The 22,509-nt window shown below is 35.7% G+C and overlaps 2 protein-coding genes across 2 annotated transcripts; one reads left to right on the forward strand and one right to left on the reverse strand.

Annotated features, from left to right (window-relative positions):
• Positions 1-5,685: 5,685 nt before the first annotated feature.
• LOC109012199 (synaptotagmin-5-like) lies at positions 5,686-6,620 on the forward strand. Its single transcript, XM_035694915.1, has 3 exons — positions 5,686-5,812; positions 6,009-6,122; positions 6,227-6,620. The coding sequence occupies exons 1-3, from the start codon at positions 5,795-5,797 to the stop codon at positions 6,371-6,373; spliced, it is 279 nt and encodes a 92-aa protein (XP_035550808.1). The 5' UTR covers positions 5,686-5,794; the 3' UTR covers positions 6,374-6,620.
• A 412-nt stretch (positions 6,621-7,032) lies between these two features.
• Positions 7,033-9,642, reverse strand: LOC109012198 (receptor-like protein 7). The gene has a single exon (XM_035695250.1). The coding sequence runs from the start codon at positions 9,623-9,625 to the stop codon at positions 7,103-7,105; it is 2,523 nt and encodes an 840-aa protein (XP_035551143.1). The 5' UTR covers positions 9,626-9,642; the 3' UTR covers positions 7,033-7,102.
• Positions 9,643-22,509: the final 12,867 nt, after the last annotated feature.

The raw sequence follows: 22,509 nt of genomic DNA on the forward strand, positions 1-22,509 counted from the left end.
TGATGACCATGGAGAACCGAAAGGATAAAGCCGCTTTGTCGATCTCTTCCTGAGAAAAGAGAAAACAAAGCTCTCTGTCGATGGTTCTTGGAGGTCTCATCGCTATTTGAACCTCTAGAAGAGGTTGGGGAGTTGTTTGGAGTAGTTCAACAAAGGATTGGTGGCCTGTCGGAGGGGTCCCCCTACCATGGAGGCCTCGACAGCCACCATCGGGGCCCTAACACAACCCTAGCACAGGACCTGACTACTTTGTAACTACTCTATTATACGGCAAAAAGAGAACAGCCCATATGATTCGTTTAAATAACCAGAAGAAATAAAAACTTACGTTCAAATCCTTAGCCAGCTGAGAAGGGACAGTCACCAACTTTCCAACGAGAATTTGCTCTTCTAAGGCTGCAGCAACTCTGTTTCCAGGAGATGGTCACCGCCCAAAGTTGAAGCAGAGCTGTTGATGAAGCGACTAGATCCCAAATGTTAGGAAAATCAGGTCACAACAGTGCCGAAAGATTTCTCCTCACAAGGCTACGGCAACCCAGTTTTCGCCGGTGAGATGGATGCCGCCCAAAGCCGAATCAAAGCCAATGATGCTCTTGAGCCCGAAGATGTTAGGCAATAGGGCAAAATAGTTCCGGAAGACCCTCGACGAAGTTGCCTGAGCTGATGAAGAAGTCTGTGCAGGCGATGAGCAACCACTCGCAGGATTATGGCGACGATGGGGTTTCTCTCTCCTCATGGGTCTTCTCTCTCCTCATGGACTTAACTATTGATAACTATTCAAAAGCCATTCTATTGGATAAAAGTCGCATTTTTAACACTCGGTTTCTCTTTTAGGAGGGTTCATTTGCTTTTAAGTACCTGGGGTGCTAATAGTGGACCGCATGCTGAAAGCTTGTGATTTTGGTAAATTGCTGGGCAAGGTGAATACAAAGATTGCAGGCTGGAAGATAAAAATACTCTCTGCTAGTGGTAGAACTATTCTTTTGCATCACATTTTATCTAGCATGGCCACCCATCTTCTTGCTGTTTTAGATGTCTCCAAAGTGGTGATTCTAAGCTTGAATAAGCTTTTGAGCTCCTTCATTGAATAAGCTTGAATAAATGGATCTCTTGGAAGAATATATGTACTTCCATGGATGAAGGTGGATTGGGCATTAGGGACTTTGGAGAGGTGTAGAGAGCTTTACATATGAAACTTGCCTGGAATCTTATTAAGGGCAACTCTCTTTGGGTGGATTTCTTCAGAGGTAAATATGTTAAAGGAAGTCATTTATCCCTCCTGGAGCCTACAAAAGGTGTCCACTTTTGAAAATCGATTGTTCGCATTATTTCAGAGGTGATAAATAGTTCCAAATGGGTTGTGAAAGAGGGTAATATCTCCTTCTGGTATGACAATTAGGATGAGGGAGGTCCCTTCAATGGTCAATTTCCTGTTTTTGCTCACCCTTTGATTAAGATAAATATTGTCACATCGAAAATGAGTGGGATATCTCTCTTCTGAACAGCTTAGTGGGCCATTAGAAAGCCAAGACTCTGTATGACTTTTTGGCTAGACAGATGGAGGGTCAAGATGTGCTTGTTTGGTTGAAAGACAATGAGGGCAATTTTACTACTAAGAGCACTTAGGATTGTATTAGGGTCCGGGTGCCTCCTTTACCTTGGGCTCAGTGGATATGGCATACTAATCTCCCTAAGAAGATTACTAATCTCCCTAAGAAGATTACCATCATGATGTGGAAGGCTACTAATAATTGCCTTAATGTTGATGAGAATATTAAGATGGTGGGTGTTTCAATGGCTTCCAAATGTAATTGTTGTCAAAAGGGTCATATTGAGGACTTGAATCATGTGCTTTGCGAGGGGATTTTTTGCTAGACACATTTGGCGCCTAGCGGCCACACAATCAGGGGTTCATATGGCCTATTTCCACACTTGGAAGGAACAAACTAATTTTTGGTTTCGCCGTGCAAGCAGGTCTTCACAAATTAGAATTATTTTTGGTCTTCTTCCTTCTATTATAACCTGAAAACTTTGGGAGAGGTGCTGTAAAGCCCGGTACGAGGATAAGATTCATACGGCAGAGTCAGTTTGGCACGCTATTAAATTATGGCTCTATCGTATCATGGATCAGATTATGAAAATACTTTTTGTTTCTCCCGAGATATTGATATTCTGAATAGACTGTATATCCCAGTTTTGTTTCAAAAGCCTAAGAGGGTTCGGGTGGATAGATGACATCGGCCTCAATAGGGCTGGGTTAAACTCAATACTAATGGTAGTAGTTTCGGAAACCCAGGTGCCTCTGGTGCTGGAGGTGTTATTTGGGATGATAATGGTAGGTTACTTCTGGCTTACTCTATTCCCCTGGTCCTGGAACTAATAATTTTGTCGAAATCAGTAACTTATTGGAAGGCATTTGAAGGTGTCATGCTCTTAGTTTTATCGTGTTCAAATAGAGATTGATTCCCAACTGGAGGTTAATTGAATTACTAAGGACAATTGTTCTATCTGGTATTTAGAAGGTTTTTGGGATGATTTACATGAATATCTTAATAGCCTGGAGTATACTGTGAATGAAATTTTTCGTGAAGGAAATGTTCTGGCTGATTTTCTAGCAAAGTATAGGGCTGAGGGTTTGAACTCCAACTGGTCTGAAAATCAAACTTTGCCTAGCCCGTTGAGGGGTTTTCTCTACTTGGATAAATTGGGTATGCCCTACTTGAGGGTCTCAAAAGGCTTTGTGCTAGGTAAGTTTCGCTTAATTTGCTTGGTTTTCTTGTAGGTTGCCATATTTTTGGTTTGTTCTAATTTAGGTTAAGTGTCTTTATTTTGGCTGTGTACTTGGACTATATGAATATAATGGTTTTGATGTCTGGTTTCTGAATTTCATAGATTATATGTACCTCCCAGGTGTCGTGTTTGTAATCACGATTTTCCTCCGCCACAAATGAGGACAATCAATAAAATTGAGGTACCGTGATTTGGAGGTCCATAGAGACAATAAAAACAGGGGGCAGGTGAGAAGATAAATCCTTTCTTTTGATCATTATGTTTGTTTTTTTATAAGTAATAAAAGCTTTTATTCCCAAGAAATAAGCAAAAACCCAAGTGCACAGGACGTATACAAAGGAAATACCTACTACTTTCCACAAACGAAAGGAAAACTAAAACATATTTGGAAATTATCTTCCATTACAAAAGCTTTAGCCCACAAACTCAAAGTAGTAATGAAAAAATCCCTAAGTTCTCCCAATGAACATTCTTTGACTTCGAAGCATCTCCTATTCCTTTCAAGCCATATGCACCACATGAGACAAAAAGGAATCATCTTCCAAACACGAATCACATTCTTGCAACCCTTCAAACTCTTCCACCCTACCAATAAATCCACCACTTCCTTGGGCATTACTCAAACTAAACCAGTCCGATTCAAAACCTCATTCCACAAGAACCTGGCCACTTCATAATGAAGAAAGAGGTGATTAACATATTCCCCATCCTTCTTGCACATGAGACACCAATCAACAATGTACATACATCTCATTCTAAGATTTTCAGTTTTTAGTTGTTGCCCCGTATACTCAGGCCTTGCCTATTTTCATGACTTAATATATTTCTTTTTACTTATAAAAAAATATATATATATTTTCAGTTGTCAACACTTTGCCCAAGGATACCACCCAATAGAAAAAAGCAACCTTGGAAGGAACGTTCACTTTCCATATGTATTTTCAGGGAAATTCACAACTCCTATGATTGGTTAATATTCTATAAAAAGAGGAGATTGAGAACTTAGAATTTTTTGTTTGAATCCACCGCATGCTGTCCTCCCTACCTAGCATCAACTTTGAGCTATAAATTCTTTCTAGAAAAGCCTTAACATCATCCATTTCCCAGTCATTAACATCCCTGATAAAGATAACATTCTACTGAATATTATTGTCAATGCAACAGAAAGACTTTCCTACGACTGCATTTTGATCCCTTGCAATTCTGGAAAGAGAGGGAAAGTCCAGCTAAAGTAAAGAGTCCCCACACCACAAGTCATGCCAGAAAAGTCTCCTATTCTCATCTCCCACCTTCAATCTAAGATGATTTGAAAAAACCCCCATCCTTTTCTAATGAACTTCTACAAACTCACCCCGTACGCACCACGAGTATCTTTATTTTTCGGTTGGCAATTATTTGTTATACCTAACTTTGAGAGATTGCAGTTTCTGTCTGCCACCCCTGCTATATTAAATAACCTACAATGTTTTATGTTCTTCTTCTTAAAAGAAGGTTACTTCCCTTGACAAAAAAGAAAAAAAGAAGGTTACTTCCTGCATCCACACTGTAAGTGCTTTTTGGGATGGAGGATAATCTTGCCAACCTGTCTTCTAGTCCTAGCAATAAATTCTTGAAAAACCCAAAGCTTGTCAAATGTTGGAAACATATCCAAATGGAAACCTGCTTGTTGGCTCAAGGGTGATTAATTCTAAAATGATTGTGTTGGGGGTGATCGCTGAAGACTTTAATATAATCACTAATGGAGTTGGCTCAACCGAGGATGGCAGAGGTACCCAAAATACTATGAGTCCACAGGTTGGTTTGAGTTGGCTGAGGATGAGATTTATAAGATGGCATCTTGTCCCATTCATGTTAATTTCTTCACTGTTTTTTTCTTTCCTTCTCTAACATCCATTTCCCCTTCCCCCTCAAAAAAGAAAAAAAGAAAAAAAGAAAAAAGAACACCCACCCCTCTTTATCTGGTTGAGAATAGTCCACTGATTTTAATTTAAACTTCTTTTTGCCATAGAGGCTTCAATATTCTCTTAAGTTTTATTTTATTTTATATTTTTTTTTTAGTGAGGCCTAAGATATTACTCTTTATTGTTTTCCTTCTTCCTACTGGGGTGATTTCTCGTGTACAAGATATATGCCTAGTGTCCCTTTAGACTTCTAAAAAAATCAGCTGGCTTTTACTTGTATAAAAAAAGAGAGTTTGGTTGGCTTTACTTGCATAACAAAAATCGACCGACTTTATAAAGTGTCAAAGAAGTATTTTGTATATTGTCTGGAAATAATTTTTGTCTAAATAAAAAAGGCCAATCATGGTTTGACCAACAGTGTCATCCCTGTGAGGTTTCAAAGATGAAAGCTTCTTATCTCTAGAAGATTCTTTGTAGCCACACTCACTTTCTCTGTCTAAAATCCTAGAAACCAACCTTCATGATCTATACATTTGACTCTTTTGTGTGCATAGTGGGGTCCATCTTTAACTCAGTTGGGCCCTTTTGTTGTAGGAGAATTATCAATTGAGAAATGATATTTAAAGTCCTACAATATGCAAGCCCTCTGCGCACTCCTTTTGAAAAAAAATGGATAAATCTGAAATCTATATGAAAAATCATTTTTTAATAGTATGCCCTATTCTTTTTCAAAGGGAATGGGAGGGGTTTGCACACTCTATGACTATATCTAGAATTACTCTATGTTTATGTTAACCATATTAACTTTCTTCTTTGTGCTTTAGGTGCATTTGGAACTTTTATACTGTCCTCTTGGGATGGCAAATGGATATTCCAACCCTTTTGCCCCAGATCTTTCAATGACCTCATTAGAGAGGTTTCTCAAAAGTGGGGTGAATGGAGCAGAAGCTATTGAAAATGATAGAGGAGTCATACAGAAAAAAAATGAGGTTATTGTTAGAGGCGTTCTTTCTGTTACTGTGATATCTGCTGAAGAGTTGCCAGCGGTGGATCTATTGGGGAAGGTTGATCCCTATGTTGTAATCACTTTGAATAAATCAGAAATGAGAAACAAAACTCGGGTAACACCTTGGTTGCCCATTTTATCTTCCTTCACTTGTTTCCTTTATGTTTTTCCCTTGGGCATTTGTTTAGTATCTTTAGTGGAATCCTAGACCCTTGGGTGTCCCATTCTGGTCTTAGATTCTTGTGAACAGAGTACAGTCATCTCTAGTTACACTGGCTTTAGATTCACTTCCAAGTTCCTTTGTTTCTCAGGTTGTGAATGAGAGCTTGAATCCAGTTTGGAATCAAACTTTTGACTTTGTTGTTGAGGATGGTTTACACGATATGTTAATTCTTGAAGTCTGGGACCACGACACATTTGGAAAGGTATAGATTTTCTACAATTAAAATAAAATAACGTTGTTGGCTCTAGCTTTTGTTTGGTGTCAACTATAGATGCTTTTGCTTATGGCGGCTTTTATAATGTGTAGGATTATATGGGGAGATGCATCTTGACACTAACTAGGGCTATATTGGAAGGGGAATTCAAAGAGTGCTTCCAGCTAGATGAAGCCAAATCAGGAAAACTGAACTTGCATCGCAACTGGATGCCACAGCCAGTTTACCGTGATTCTTGAGTGCTTCTTTTCAGCGGCTGATGGGAAGACAATTAAATCAAAGAGAATGTACCACCTGCTCGATGTATACCAAGAACACTGCTAACACCAACACTGACACCGACATTGATACGATTAATAAACCTTACATAATATATGTAATAGTTGAATGTACAAATTAATCTCGCAGCATAAGCTATATGTAAACTACTTATCAAAAAGGCTCGTTGTACACTAGTGAGGTTTTGAAGAAAACACAAGTAGAGTCGTGGAAATAAATGACTAGAGCACTAGCATTGGTTTCTCTATATGCATCTTCAGCATCTTCAAAATCACATCATTGAAAGATTGATTCTGCATATCAAGAAAAACTCTCACATTAAATTATGCATTCTTAACCAAATGATTATAAAGTATTATTATTATTTTATTCTTTATTTGTTTCCAAATTAATTTTTTATATATATTTTACAATTAGCATCCACTTTGTATTATCAACTTAATACAAATTTTATGTTTCATCAAAATCATCTTAATATAAATTTTATAAAATTGATTTTAATGAATAGGAGAGAGAAAAAATAGTAAAATAATATTTGAAGAGTAAATAGTATTTTTTCAAATTTAAAGAAATACTAATTATGGCTATACATAAATTTGTATCCGATGGGTGGATACAATTACAATCCTAGAAGCCAGCACACACACTTATATATTAATTATATTACTAATTCATTCTCGAGTTTGTTGCTACTTCTTAATTCTAAAGATATTTACAAACCAATCTTGCTTCCTTGCAATCACCCATTGTCCAATAACAATTCCTATTACAAATCCACACCCGTACCCGATCGCAACTACTTTCCACCCAAATTCAAATGGAGACACTAAATCTTGATTTCCTTCATTTGGAGGTTTAGGCAATGAATCTCCACATGCTTTTGACAATGGGCTTCCACACAATCCTGGGTTACCATCGAAAGAACTGTTCGGAAACCTCTCAAATTGACTTCCATGTGGTATGGGATCTGTGAGACAATTGTTGAACACTTTAAAAATTTCCAAGAAAGTGAGTTGGGCGAGTTGTGGGGGTATTTCTCCAAACAACTTATTTTGAGAAAGATCCAATGATTCTAGACTTGTCAAGTTCGCCAACGATGATGGGATATGACCGGAGAGAGCATTGTTGGAGAAATTGAGAATGTGTAGTCCTTTTAGACTTCCCACTACTTCTGGAATTTCTCCTTCAAATTTGTTGCATGATAAATCAATGACTATGAGTTCATCTTGGATCCTCTCAAACTCCAACTCTGTACCCTTGGCTGTTAGTGAAATTGAGTAAAGGATGCCAACATAGTCATCCATCACGTATTGCAACTTTTTTGCACCAAATAATTTCATGGTGTTCCACCGTTGGAAGCATTCTGCGGGCAAATCTCCAGAGAAATTGTTGTGGGAGAGATCGATGATATGCAAATTGGAGAGTGTGCAATTGATTTGGATATTTCTTATTGCACCGTAAAATCCATTAGTGCGAAGAATGAAAATCTTCAGCTCGGGAAGAGTTCCTAACCACAAGGGAAAGGTATCATGGATCTTATTGTAACCAACATCAAGATACTCTAACTCCTTACAATTGGCCAATGATCTTGGGAGCCGACCTTGTAATTGATTGTGATTCAAGTGGATCAGCCTTAAACTGCACCCTTTTGCCCATGCATCTGGGATGGTTCCACCAATGTTATTGCTTTGTAATTCGAATACTATCAAAGACTGGCTTAAGTTGCGGAAACATGGGTGTAGCTTGCCGCTCAAATTGTTATAGGAAAAATCAAGCACATAAAGTGAACTCAGATTGCAAAACAATGGTGAAATTTCTCCCGTAAATGCATTTTTATTGACTTGATAATATCGGACATATGGTGGTGGAATCGGGAGAGATCCTTGCAAACTATTATTCTCAAGGTCCAACATTAGTAGATTAGGCCAGGGATAAACATCTCGAGAATTTTCAAAGCCTGTGAAAAAGTTGTTGGAAAGATCTAAATGTTGAATAGATGGTGGAATTTGAGAAATCGGGAGAGATCCTTGCAGCCTGTTATTGTGGAGGTCCAACACTCGTAGATTAGGCCAAGGAAGAACATCTCGAGGATTTTCAAAGCCTGTGAGAAAGTTGTTAAAAAGATATAAATCTTGAAGGTTTTCTTTACTTGCATTATACATCCATTTGGGTATTATACCTTGAATATTGTTATCTGATAGATTAAGTTGCACAAGTTTGTTCTGGTTTTGTAGGAAATCCGGGAACTTTGTTAAGTTGAGAGAAGACAATCCTAAATATTGTAAACGTGGAAAAGTGTGATTAGAATTGGCTTTGGTGAGGCATGACAAATCGTCGAATGAGTTCCTTGAGAGGTACAGAACAGTGAGTTGGGTAAGGTTCCAGAGAGAATTTGGAATCGATCCAAAGAAGCTTGTGTAAGAAAGCGATAAAGCTTGAAGGCCATTGCTAGAATGAAATTCGGGCAACTGACCAGTGAGATCTTCATTGTATGCTATCCTAAGGACTCGTAGTTGTGGTAGCTGAAATATTCGAATTGGGAACTCCCCATACAATCCACAACTACCTAGCCTTAGAGTCCTCAAAGAAGAAAAATTTGCCAAACTTTCAGGTACTCTGGACGATATGTTGACTCCAGAAAGAAGAATCTCTTCGAGGTAGGTTAGGTTTTGGACTAACCTTGTTAGGCTTCCAATATAAAATAAATCATAATTGTAAGACAGATCGAGTGACGACAACTTGGAGAGGTTTGAAACTTCAGAGGGGACTTCTCCCGAAACAAAAGACTGGGTGAGATTAAGATACGTTAGCCTTGATAGATTGCCAATTGTAGATGGGATTTTAGAGTAATTGAAGTGATTAAAAGCAAGATTAAGGCTCAGAAGATGAGAAAGGCGGAAGAGGCTGCTGTTGGAGTTGATAGAACCATAGAGACAGCTGTCACTAAGGTCAAGGCCAATAACATGAGCTGTGTGGGGGTCGCACTCAACCCCATCCCAAGAGCAGCAATCTGATCTACCATGCTCTGCTTCTACCCTCCATGGTGTCGGACATGAAATATCATTGTATATGATAAAGCTATCCATGAATTGCATCAGAGCTAAGCTCTCATCTTGATGACAAAGTGGCTGCGGAGAAGACAAAGAGGCAGTGAGTAAAAGAAGGAACAACACTAAGAGATCAGAGAAGAGAAAGCGAAAACATGTAGGCATGGTTTCAGACTAATAATGTTTAAGAGTGTTGATGAGATAGTGAGAGAAGAAGAAGCGAAGGGCTCTTTATTTATATAGTTAGCAGTGCTCAAGCAAGCAATGAAGCAAGTACTGGAGTAGTGGGTAGGAAACTTTATAATTAATTTGTTGTGGAAAAGAAAGGAAACTTGAAGAATGAAGTCAAGGAATAGCTAGCTAGAGTCTGATATCATTTTAATTTTTTATTTAATTCTGATCTTGATTTAATAGCGGTGGATGGAAAAAGCATTTTCTTATATATATATATATATATATATATATATATATATATATATATAGTTTGGATATACTGACTTCTTGGTTTCGTTAATACCCACGAGATCTTATATTTTCATTTGTTTTGAAATGAAAACGGCCATTTTGTGTGGAGAATTAACGGTAACATATATATGAGATAAGATATTTAAATAATAGTGATATTTTTTGAGTTAAGATGAGATGAGATAATTTTTAAAAAAGTGTACGTTTGTTTAGTGAGATGAAATGAGATAGTTTTAACTTTTTAAGATTTGATAAAGGAAAATATTAAAACCACAACTTGGTATTCCCAACTAAGATCCTGACTGGATTTTTATTTTTATTTTACTTAATGATTAAATAAGTAATTTTTATTGATGTTGTGATTTAAAAAAAATATTTAAAAATGATAAAACAAATGCATGAAAAAAAAAAAGGAAACACATTGGGCGGGATCCAGTCAGGATCCCCCATGTGTGGGTGTAGAAGAACACTTTGATAAATGGGTGAGTCCCACTAATGATTGAGTAATAGTTATGAATATATTAATAAAAAATAATATTTATGTGTAATTAGAAATTCTATCATAAATAAGATATCATGGGAGACATGTAATAACTAACAAAGAGATCATTCCAATGTCTCTTCCAAGACCAGAGATTTAAACAAGAAAAATTATCAACTTACAATTTAATATGCCGACAAGAAGACGAAATGACTTGGAAATGACTTGATAACTACTTGTTGTGGAAAAGAAAGGAAAGAAACATACAACTACTCACGACAAGGATTAACAAACTTTGATATGATCAGTCAAACACGCATTCCTTTTAAAAATCTCTTTAATTCTGATCGTGATATCAAAATCTCTGTACATATAAAAGAGTATTGTTATAGTTAGGGCATGCATACATACATGCATACATACATTTAGGGAACAAAAATAACATTCAAACAATTTTTAAAGTTTGTAATTATATTTTGATTCAATTTTTTTCTCTAATTTCTCAAAATCCAATAAAACATCATAAGTTAAATAATTTCACTACTATTTACAGATGTACTGAAATATTCTAAGCAGTCACAGATATACTCGTCAAAAGAGCCTATTAGAAAGGAGTAATATTTCTACGACTCCTTCATTTCCAAACAAACATATTGCAAAACATATAATTTGCATGGTAGTGCCATGTGCCACTAAAATATATAATAGTAAGTTTACACATTAATTTGGCTTCATGTGATATATCATATCTATTTTATAATAAAAAAATATTGTAAAATCTTACATGACATATCAAACTATTTTAACTTATAAGCTTTATTTTGTAAGATTCAAGTGTAAACCAAACCTTTCTCTAATAAATTTTGGAAGCCATCTTAACCCAATTTCATTCCGACAAAAAAAATCTCAATATTGTATTAAGCTATTCCTTTCACTTTAGAAGAGTCATATAGCTATTTACAAGCTTGATATGCAACACTCCATTTTTTATGGGATTATTGTATTCATAAAAATACTCAAAATAATGATGGTTTTCTATGCAAGCTAATGTGTCTGCAGGCTTCGATATCAGCAATGTTTTTGGTGTCAACAATTAAGTTTGTAAATAGATTAGGCTTTGTTTGATTATAAAAGTTGAATAAAAATATTATAAAATTAAAATAGATATTGTTAGTATATAATTTTTTAATATAATTTTTGTTCTTAGAATTGGAAAGGTTGAATTGCTTTTTATGTTTTGTTTGAAAGATTGAAAAACTTGTAATGATGAGATGTGATGAGATGAAATGAGAAAACAAACCAGGCCTTATTCTTTGTGAGTATTGACAGCATTAATACAATTTACACTTGTTTTTTTGTGGGAATGTTCACTTTACATCTTAGCGCTCCTTACAAAATTAAATAAAAGAAAGGATTAAATACAATTTTAAGAGGAATGATATTCATGACCATTTTATCATCTCTATAAAGTAGCATTAGATGATTGTATGATCCACTTCATTTTTCTCTCAATTCTGAGGATTCTAATCTAGAAAAGGTTTGTACCTTTTGAGTTGGAACCCGTTTTGTTCCAATGAAAAATATTTGTTCTAATTCATAATACTTAAAAGTTCAATTATAAAATAACATGCTACTAGAAATTAATTCCATATATAATTATCCATTCTCGAGTTAATTGTTGCTACTTAATTCTTTCCCAAGGCCTTTTACAAATTAATTGTACCATATATTAGATTGCCATCAAATGAATTGTTCGGAAATTTTCTCAAATTGATTTCCATGTAGTGTTAGACTTGTGAGAAGATTGTTGAACAAGTTGTCAAGAAAGCAAGTTGGGTTAGTTGTGGGATATTTTTCCAAATAACTTGTTTTGAGAGAGATCCGATGCTTCTATTTTTGTCAAAGTCTCCAACAATGATGGAATATGACTGGAGAGAGCATTATTGTTGGAAAAAAATGAGAATGTGTAGTCAAATAGATGGTGATGGAAATTGGGAGAGAGATGTCTTTGGATGCAATTATTTTCAAGGTCTAATTCTTGTAGATTAGGTTTGGAAAGAACTATGTTGGGAATTTTCAAATTTCGTGTGGAAGGTGTTAGAAAGATATAAATCCCAAATAGACGGTAGAACTAGAGGAATCGAGAATGATCATTGTAGACTATTGTTCTCAAGGTCCCCCATTAGCTGAAACTTTTGAGATTAGTGATGATTTATTTGATACTATGTAAAATCCCAACTAATCCTAAAATCTTAAGCTGATGGGAAAAGTTAGATTTTATTATTTATTTTATATCTTAACATGACCGAGGTCTAATATTTTCTAAATTAGAAAATTTTAAAACATCCCAGGAATTTGCAAATCGTGTGAAAAAGTTGAAATAAATTCATGAGATAATCAGTCTGTGAGAGATTGAAAAAATTATAACTTAATAGAGAACTTATGTGAAACCAGTGCAAAAATTCTGCTTGGGGAATTCCCCATATACTCTGCAACCTGGTAATGCAATGCATTGTGGCCAACAGACAAATAAAAAAGTGTCATACTGAACTTTCTTCTCTGATAGTCATAGTCGTCATAGCGTCAAAAGGACGCTTATTTTCCTTTCCAAAAGTCAAGGATAAGAATAGAAGACTTGGAAAGTTCTATCGCATTTTAGAAGGTAGAGACCATGGGAGACTTGCATTAATTATAGCTTACAAGAAACGTTGGAATATCATTGTTAACTAATTATATATATATATATATATATATATATATAAACAAAATAGCATCAATAATTCTAATGTTGATCTATGACAAAATATCGTTGTATATTAATTGAGAAAGGCTTTTCTATTCATCATTCATATACACCACACACCACACACCATATTTTGTTTATTTTTTTAAATCTATTTTGGTTTTATATATCTTAAACCAATTGAATTCTTGTACTAATCATTTATACACTACACATATGATAAAAGAAAAAAATAAAAATAAGTATGGTGTGTGTTGTGTGAAAATGATGAATAAAAAATTTCAATTGAAGAAATGTTATAGAAATTCTACAAAAATAAATTTAAAAACTAACATGCTTTGATACGATATAATATTAGATTATAAAGTTATTTTTATTATAAAATAAATCTAATGTATTCAATGAATCCATGTCAATTTATGAATTTATTTTAATAGATTTTTTTTTTTTTATGACTGGATTACTTATGTGCCAGAAGATTGTAAATTTTGGAAGCCTTCTTAAACCAGTTCCATTCTGAGAAAAAAAAAACCTCAATATTCTTGTAAGCTATTCCTTTCACTTTAGAAGAGTCATACAACTATTGACAAGCGTGATATGCAACACTCCAACTTTTATGGGATTATTGTATTCATAAAAATAGTCAAAATACTGATAGTTTTCTATGCAAGCTAACGTGTCTGCAAACTTTGATATCAGCAATGTGTTAGGTGTCAACAAATAAGTTTGTAAATAGAATAAGATGAGATAAAATTGAATAAGATTATTATAAAATTAAAATATTGTTAAAATATAAATTTTTAATATATTTTTTATTTTGATATTTGGAAATGCTGAATTACTTTATATATATATATATATTTTAAAATTTTAGAAAACTTGTACTTATGAGATGAAATTTAAATTTTAGAAAACAAACTAGGCCTTATTCTTTGTGAGTATTAACAGCATTACAATTTATACTTATTCTTTGTGGGAATGTTCATTTTACATCTTAGCGCTCCTTACAAAATTAAATAAAAGAAAGGATTAAATACAATTTTAAGAGGAATGATATTCATGATCATTTTATCATCTCTATAAAGTAGCATTGGATGATTGTATGATCCACTTCATTTTTCTCTCAATTCCGAGGATTCTAATCTAGAAAAGGTTTGTACCTTTTGAGTTGGAACCTGTTTTGTTCCAACGAAAAATATTTGTTCTAATTCATAATACTTGAAAGTTCAATTATAAAATAACATGCTACTAGAAATTTTAAGCTCGGATCTATTGTGTTATGTGCACATGATATCATTCTTACATATCGGATAATCGAACGGTTAAGGAACCAACCATTTATTTTTTTTCTTTTTGATCAGATTAACCTATAGTCTTAAAATATTGCCGAGGGGCATGAGATCACAACAAAAAACATGAGTTTTTTCTGCAAATTGTTTTTGAGTAGGAAACAAAATAAGCCCTTGTTGAGGATCAATGAGCAGGGCCAACTCTTCTAGCTTGCAAATTTCAGATGAAGAAAATAGGTTTGCATAATTGGTTAAACAAGTATAATTTTATCAGTTGCAGTTGTAAAGATGTGAAGAAAATTCACCATTCCAATTTCCGGAGATTTCTGAAGAGGGCGAACTTGTTCATAAAAGTGAAGTTGGGACACAAGGCATGCCACCTTGCTACCTGATTCCAGAGCCTTTTCCTTTCCACTTATGTCAACCACAACAAAACTACCTGCACATTGAAAGAGCTACTCTATTTCGTTATTTAGTCTTTATAAGAATATCACAACAAAAAATAATAAATCATCTTAACGCTCTCCCACCCTCCACCATCTTCTATACATTCAACCACTTCGGACCATCTTTAGTAACAAAAACAAATGGGAATTTACTATATCTTTTCTTTTCCATACAAGTATGGAAATGTGATATCTAAATACTCTAATAGAAATAAAGTCCTGATTCATTGTTGAGAGCACCTTGCCATCGATAGTGAATGGTCAAAAGGCCTAAACATACTTTTAAATAGACAAAAAATAAAAAATAAATCCTCAAGGAATTCATGCAGGTTCGAGTCCAGCACCTCTAGAGAAAATACAGACCCAGTGAACTACCATTCGCTTCGATCCCTACTTTTGTTTACCCAGTTCCCCCTAAAGAAAAAACTGGTAGTTACCAATACCATGATAGAGTTCAAGGTCCATCGGATAATTAATGCAATGATAGAAATACTTTATTTTTTTCACATGTAAGGATATGAAAGTAAAATACTGAAGTACAATGATTGATCCACTGGAGATAACCAACTACAAAGAATTAAAGAAAATTTAGAAGTTCTACAGATTTCTTGGAGGGAACAACTTAACCCTCAGATTCCAGACAATGACAGGTAATTTTCTTGGTAAATGTAATCTGGAGTTTACATTCTAGGGATGGGTTCGACGCGCCCTGCCTCGGTGAGATTCCATGTCATCAAAATACTTTTAGCAAAAGGTAGTGCTATTCAGCTGCCAAGTGTTTACCGCTGGGCATACCGCTAGTGCAATTTTTTTTTCATTTTCATTTTCTTAAGGAAATTTCATTATCCTTAAGGAAACAAACAAGGGAAGTGAATTTCATTCAATCATGTGTTAAATATCAACCCAATGTGTGAATATGAATGTGAAATTGTCTTGTAAAGCTGCCCCATAAATTAAGCTTGTCCTCAAGCATTTATGGTGTCTCCAAAATATCAGAAATATCTCCCAACAAGTGTCTCAAATTGTCAATAGTGGTGGCTGTAGATTAATTTGTCCCCTGAGCTTTCTCCTATAAAAGGAGATCAGTTGTAAACGAAATTAGTGTGTGGAAATCCAAAGAATGCAGTGTAGAGATAGTTTTTGTTAGAGTTTGTATATTTTGAAGAAATTTCGAAATATATTATTTCCGTTATAGTGGATGTAAGCAAGTTGCCGAACCACTTACATATTGTCTCTATCTTGTGTTTGAGTGTGTTTCTGGATGGTTTTTGTACAACATCATGCAGGTAAACTTGCCTTTCAGCAAGACATTCCTGATTAATTTCCTCCATCTCTAACTGTTATGTAAAGCTGCTGGTTTGTGTGGTACAGGGTTGCTGTCACCACTTGATATATTGTGGTGTATATTTGCGATTCGATGCTGAAAACAAAAGAAAAATAGTCTGAAATTTGGTATTTCAATATTTCCTGGGCACCCCCCATCTTTGCCAGTAAAATAAGAATCAAATACGTTCTTCCAGTGATGATGAGACATGCCTCCACCTTGATCTTCCCACCCACCCACCCAACCAACCAGCAAATTAAAGAAGAAGGTTCATTTTTTATAAGTTTGATAGAAAAACATGAAACTATTGGTTCATCCATATCCTAAATTATCCTTGAACAATAAATAAATAAACAAAGCAAACATGATAATTGGGACAAAGGCAGTACCGAATTAATTCGTTCAGTAAAAAAGTATCGCAAAACCATATACCTTCCTACTTCTAACAATGTTAAAACAAAGTGAAAGTATCACTGGTTTTACAAGACCAGCTTATATCCTCACACCTACAGTCTTAGTTTGTTCAAGTATCATAGACTCAATGAATCCTTGGTGAAGTAATTCAAATAGATAATCAAAACGCTTTGAGTGATAACTATTCTTCAACAATTTTTTACACCATGTATGCTGCAGAACCAAGTTGGGGGGTTTCCATCTCTCCTTTATGAAGAGATTTGCATCATGCTTACAAATCAAATCTATATTTTCCCATGAGTTTTAAGCATTTGGAACAAGTAGTGTTTAATTACACAAATATCTCGTATCAATTCTAGTATTCACATATGCTTCATACTGAAACATAATGAGTGATTTCTCGATGACCGGTATGCTAAGCTAGCTCACCTTAAATGGATAGTAATACTTACCATCGGGTTGTAAGGCACTGGATAACGTACACGACAACCAGATGACTCATAATTTTCATGTTTGGCTATCACGACAGCGTTAATATATATAAAATTTACTGGTGAAATGGGTTTATTTTTTTAGAAATTATATTTGTAGTTTTGGAATGTGCGCAATCATTTTGAAAAAAATGAATAAATACGAGACACACATAATAAAATTTAATATTTTAATAGTAAGACCTACTATTTTTCAAAAAAATTGCACGGCGATTATAAACTCCATGACCGTATGAAACATTGCTCTAATTTTTTACCCCCAGAAAAAGTAGTGCACTTCGTATTCTATCAGCTTTTTTAGATTGACAAGAAAGTTTTAATATTGTCACTAATTAAGGGTGGATAAAATGTCATGGATTTTAATCTCAGAACGTGCCTAAGAGAACTCAAATAAAGATTTGGATTTCCTAAAATTTCTCTTTAGAGCTTAGAGTGAAAGAGAGATACACAGATGAAGTGAATCCTATAGTATTTATAGAGTATATAATGTTGTCTAATACATTTATTCAGTCAATTATAAATATTTTCGGGCACACTTCATACATATATCTTTTTCATTCTGATCCTGAATCAAAGTTTGGGTTAGAACTCTAGAGGATATGAGCTCCTAATTATTTAGACTACGTTTGAATATAGAGATGAGTTAAGTTGTGAATAGTAATATTTTATATGTTCTATTAAGATGAATTTAACTTTTTTTTACGAGAAATTGAAAAAATGATCCTCACTTGAGCGGTATGCATGTTGGTGTACTGTGGAAACATTACTTTCACAGAAGCGAAGTTCAGGAAACCACGTAGAGCCAGAAATTATTAACTCGTGCTCATAAATATATCTATGCATGGGCTCGACTCGATGGACTGATGACCCCACACGACCAAAGGTTGGTATTGAATTTAGGCAGAGCTAGAACACGTCTTTGACTACCACAACAATTTGGGGTGCATGGGTCGTGAAAGGGAGAGGAAAAGCTCCACCCCCCACATTTTTTAGTGACAATTAAAGACATATTCCATTGAATATATATTTAGATCCGAATATGCCCCCCACCTTCTGGATCATCACTCACGCAATTCCTTAATATTCATTGGTTAAGATTTTTTATTCCTTGAAGCCTTGGAGTTTAATTAAATTGACCACGACTAGGGCTCATGTTTCTCCATCATATTTTATAGAAAAACTATATATAAAGGATGTGTTTCACACTATCAATCACTCAAACAACTTGACGGCACTAGGTGCCCAGGATAAGTTTATGCTTAAATTAGAGAGATAACCACAATATATATTATCATAAGAAGATCAGGAGGACTTTTGTTACCTTCATTTACTATTTATAGAAATGTAGGAACGTGTCAAGGGAATTGATAACCATCTGTTTCCTGCGTTTATTTCTAATTAGCCTTTAATAAAGAAGGGGATAACAACTCTGATTTATTAGAATTATTCATCTCAAGATAAATGTCTTAATCTTGAAATGTTATCTCCTTGCGAATATTGTTGCTCTCTTGTGTATAATAAATGTCTTAATATATGTAAATATATATATATATTTATATATATATATATGTATATTTGCCAAGTTTGAAACCTCTGCATGCTTTGTGTCATGCCTTTTAAGCTGTACAGAATTACTTTCGTTTTGCATGGATGTCGTACGCTATAATATTGCTACATATCATACATAATTCGTCATGTACAATGTGAACCCAACCTCCTTGATGGTTGGTCTTTATATAATGAAATTAGAGTCTCAACTCTTGAACACATCTCATGCATTATTCTCATGTGAGCAATCTATCACTTGAATGCATCTCATATTCTCATGCATTCTGCCATGATTTTCATGATTGAAAATGATCTCCATATATAATTAGTCCTGCCCCAGCCATTAAGTTTCTGACCCTTCCTGGTGGCTTTCCAACCAAGCCAACATCAAACACGCTTACACACAAATAAAAACACGTGCTTTCTAACTACAAGAACATCATAATCTTCAAAAATTTCTCATAAAGCAACCCTTTTTTAATATAGAGTAATACTAGAGAGAAACTATTATAACAGTGCACATTTTACACTCACTGCGTGGCTGCTTCTAGTTGATTGTTCTCAACACTCACTTGAGGAGATGTGTGGTCTAAATGATGACACATCATATGTATAAAATAGATACTCTCAGTAATAACTTCTATCTATATTTATTCTTTAAAATAACCCCACTTCAAAAAAACTCAGGTATATTCCAGTTTTTGGAGTTGTTGGAACTTGGCATTTAGCAGTTAGCAGTTAGCACTGCACGGAAACTACGACTGGTCGTTGGGATCATTTCGGAGTTTTTAGAAACTCTCTCGAGGAACCACGAACATAAACATAGACGCAGACGGTCTTCAGCTCTTTCTCGAAGAGTTCTTTTCCGCCATGGAAGACCCATTATCGAAGGACGATAGCCCAAGAGTCCTCAAAGTCCTAGAAGCTCTGAAACAAGCCTCGCACCAGTTACAAGCTCACCCGAACCCCAACTCTGACGAGCTCAACTCTTCCTCCCCCATTAAAGCTCTGCTCGAGCTCCAGACCGAGTCCGACACCATCCTCTCCAAGGACCCGAAACTCTCCACCCTCACCCAACACCTCTTCGACCTCAAAGCCCTCGTCGAGACCCTCCAGGAATCCCGCGGCCACTACGGCCTCAAATCTTTCCTGGCCCGCCGGGTATCCACCCACTCTATCTCCCGGGTCGCCGGGTCCATCGAGTCCGAAATTCAGGCCTGGATCGACCGCGAGAGTATCGACACCTTGACCCAGGTCCTGCGCGAGCAGCCTTTCAACAACGAGGACGAGCTGATCAAGCTTCTGACTCAGTTCGAGGACCGTCTCTCCCAAGGTTTCAACCGCGAGTTGCAGGATCTAGTCCTCAAATCCAAGCTGTTCTCGTTGCTCGAATCGGTTCTGTGCAACCCCAATTGTTCGAAGCGGGTACGCGAGAGTTGCGCTTCTGCCATTGGCGCTCTGATCAGGTTCAACAAGGACGTGTTCGTGGGCCAAGTACTTATGGGTCCGACAATTGGCTCCCTGGTAACAATGGCTTCCCCGGCATCGATCAGAGTTCTATGTTCTTTGATAAGGTCTATAAAGTCTCCGCTCGTGGACGAGATCGAGTCCAATGGGGAAATACCCAAAATCATAAGCTTTTTGAGTTGTCAAGACCTGGAAATGCTCGTCTTGGCCATGGACTGCGTGCTTGAGATTGGGTATTTCGGGCGGAAAGAAGCCATTGAAGCAATGCTTAGAGAAGGGTTGATAAAAAAGTTGGTGGAACTGCAGAGGACAGAGTTAGGTGGGGATTTGATAGATATGGGGAGGTACGGTAATAATGATGGGAAAGAGAATGAAGGTGTTGGGATTGAAGTGGTGGAGGGGAAGAGAGAGAGTAGGCAGAGGAGATTCTTGAAGAGACATCCATTTGCGAGCTGTGTGGCAAGGTTTGCAGTGCAGTTGGAGGTAGGGGAGGGGCTGAGGCAGAGAGAGAGAAGGGCTTTCAAGCAGGAGATATTGGTCAGAGTGAGGGAGGCTTGCGTCTCTGATGCTGAAGCTGCCACCATTGTTGCTGAGGTTCTGTGGGGGTCTTCACCTTGAATCTCGTAAAGAAAGTTTTGATTTTGGATATTGGGTAACATTGGGGATGTACAACAAAGAAATTCATTTGTATTAGTAATCTGTAGTTGATTTATTTACTCTTTTTTTTTTTTTTCTTGTTGTAGATATATGTATATTTGTGGTGAAAAGAAATTGTGGATCAAGTGAAATTACAGATGCAATAAGTTGATTTATTGATGGTTCAGAGATGGGAAGGACGTGTATGTTGCTAGTTGCCTCATTCTGTGGTTGTTTAGTGCAGACTGCAGTGTGTGTTTTATGGAAATGGCGGCCGAGGATTCTATGGGGGAATCGGATCTAGGCATATGCTGTTGGCCTAAAGAACCATTGTGATACTGTGAGGTCACCATATGCGTAAAGTAATAAATTAGTAATAAATTGAAGACGACTAATATTAGATTCAGTCACGTGTATAAGTGCTGCACACTTCTTCACTTCTTTTGAAAAAGAATAGCATTCACTAACAAAAAAGAATTCTGCTACATACAGTCATTTTTACGTATTCTTTATACATTCTACTAATATGATTGGTCAAAATAATAATTTTATATTTAAAAAAAATAATACAATCAATTACATTAGTAGAATGTGTAAAAATTACACAAAAATGATAGCAAAGTTTTTGATTAAAAAATGGAGAAAGAAATAAGGGCCCAAACAGGTGGGGGCCTCCTACGAAATTGTCTGCAATTTATGCAGAAAATTCAAGAAATCTCCTAGTTCTACAACATTGATTATTGTTCATATAGATCTTTCGAGTAATATTAAATATTTAATAAATATTGTAAAATTTATTTTTTGTGTTTATCTCACTCACTCTAGACTCTAAAATCAGACAAAAAAATCTTAGCTTAGCTCTTGACCATATATCATAGGAGTGAAAGAGAAGAGGACTAATTAGTAATTACCACCTGTAATGTGATTTATAAATCTGATAAAATCTCCAAATCACATGCAAAAACAATCTTCAGTAAGACCAAAAAGAAACTAAATAATTTTCGAGAACAGAGTATTGTTTGCGACATTTTTCTACCATGCTATTTAGTAGCCAAACTGGTTTCACTCGTCCCTAAAATAAAAAAGAAAAGCAGGGGAGGAAGCAAGAGAAGAAGGAAAAGTGAAAACATGCTAGTATGTAACCTTACCAACCAACCAACCAACCAACCAAAGCCAATTTCAAGACTTAACAACGGATGGAAGTCATTTATGGTGGTCAGCGTCATGATGCTACCATGGCATCCTGCCCTACATATTATGACTAGAAAAGAAGATGGGGCATTCTAGGAGGCTGAGAATCCAGGTGGTTCTACAAAAGTGGGTAATCTTTGGCAAGCTAGACAAGACAAGAATGAGACGTTATCACGGTGAACTTGTTTGGGAGATACAATTACTCTCCAATTCTCAAAAGACATGTGGATCCTACAAACATCATTAATTTGCGGTTTAATTTCATCGTCTAGAAAGGCCATATAAGCTTCCAGCAACATGGGAATCTCCTTCCCAACCAGCACCAAAGCCATAATTACCCGAGTCCAGAAAGCTGGATAATTTCACAGTGCATAAATCCTGGTAATTATCAGCTCAAGCACTAGTTCTTGTATGTAAGCTTGGATTATCTACGTTTCCGAAACCTCTTTCGATGCACCAAGTAAATATTAATAAGATCAGTATAGCTTCCATTCCAATCCTATGCTAATTAAAAACGCTGCAGTCAAACAAGACCAACAAAGAAATGTCCGAAC

The sequence above is a fragment of the Juglans regia genome, chromosome 10 (genome assembly GCF_001411555.2).
Source record: "Juglans regia cultivar Chandler chromosome 10, Walnut 2.0, whole genome shotgun sequence".
NCBI classification, from domain to species: domain Eukaryota; kingdom Viridiplantae; phylum Streptophyta; class Magnoliopsida; order Fagales; family Juglandaceae; genus Juglans; species Juglans regia.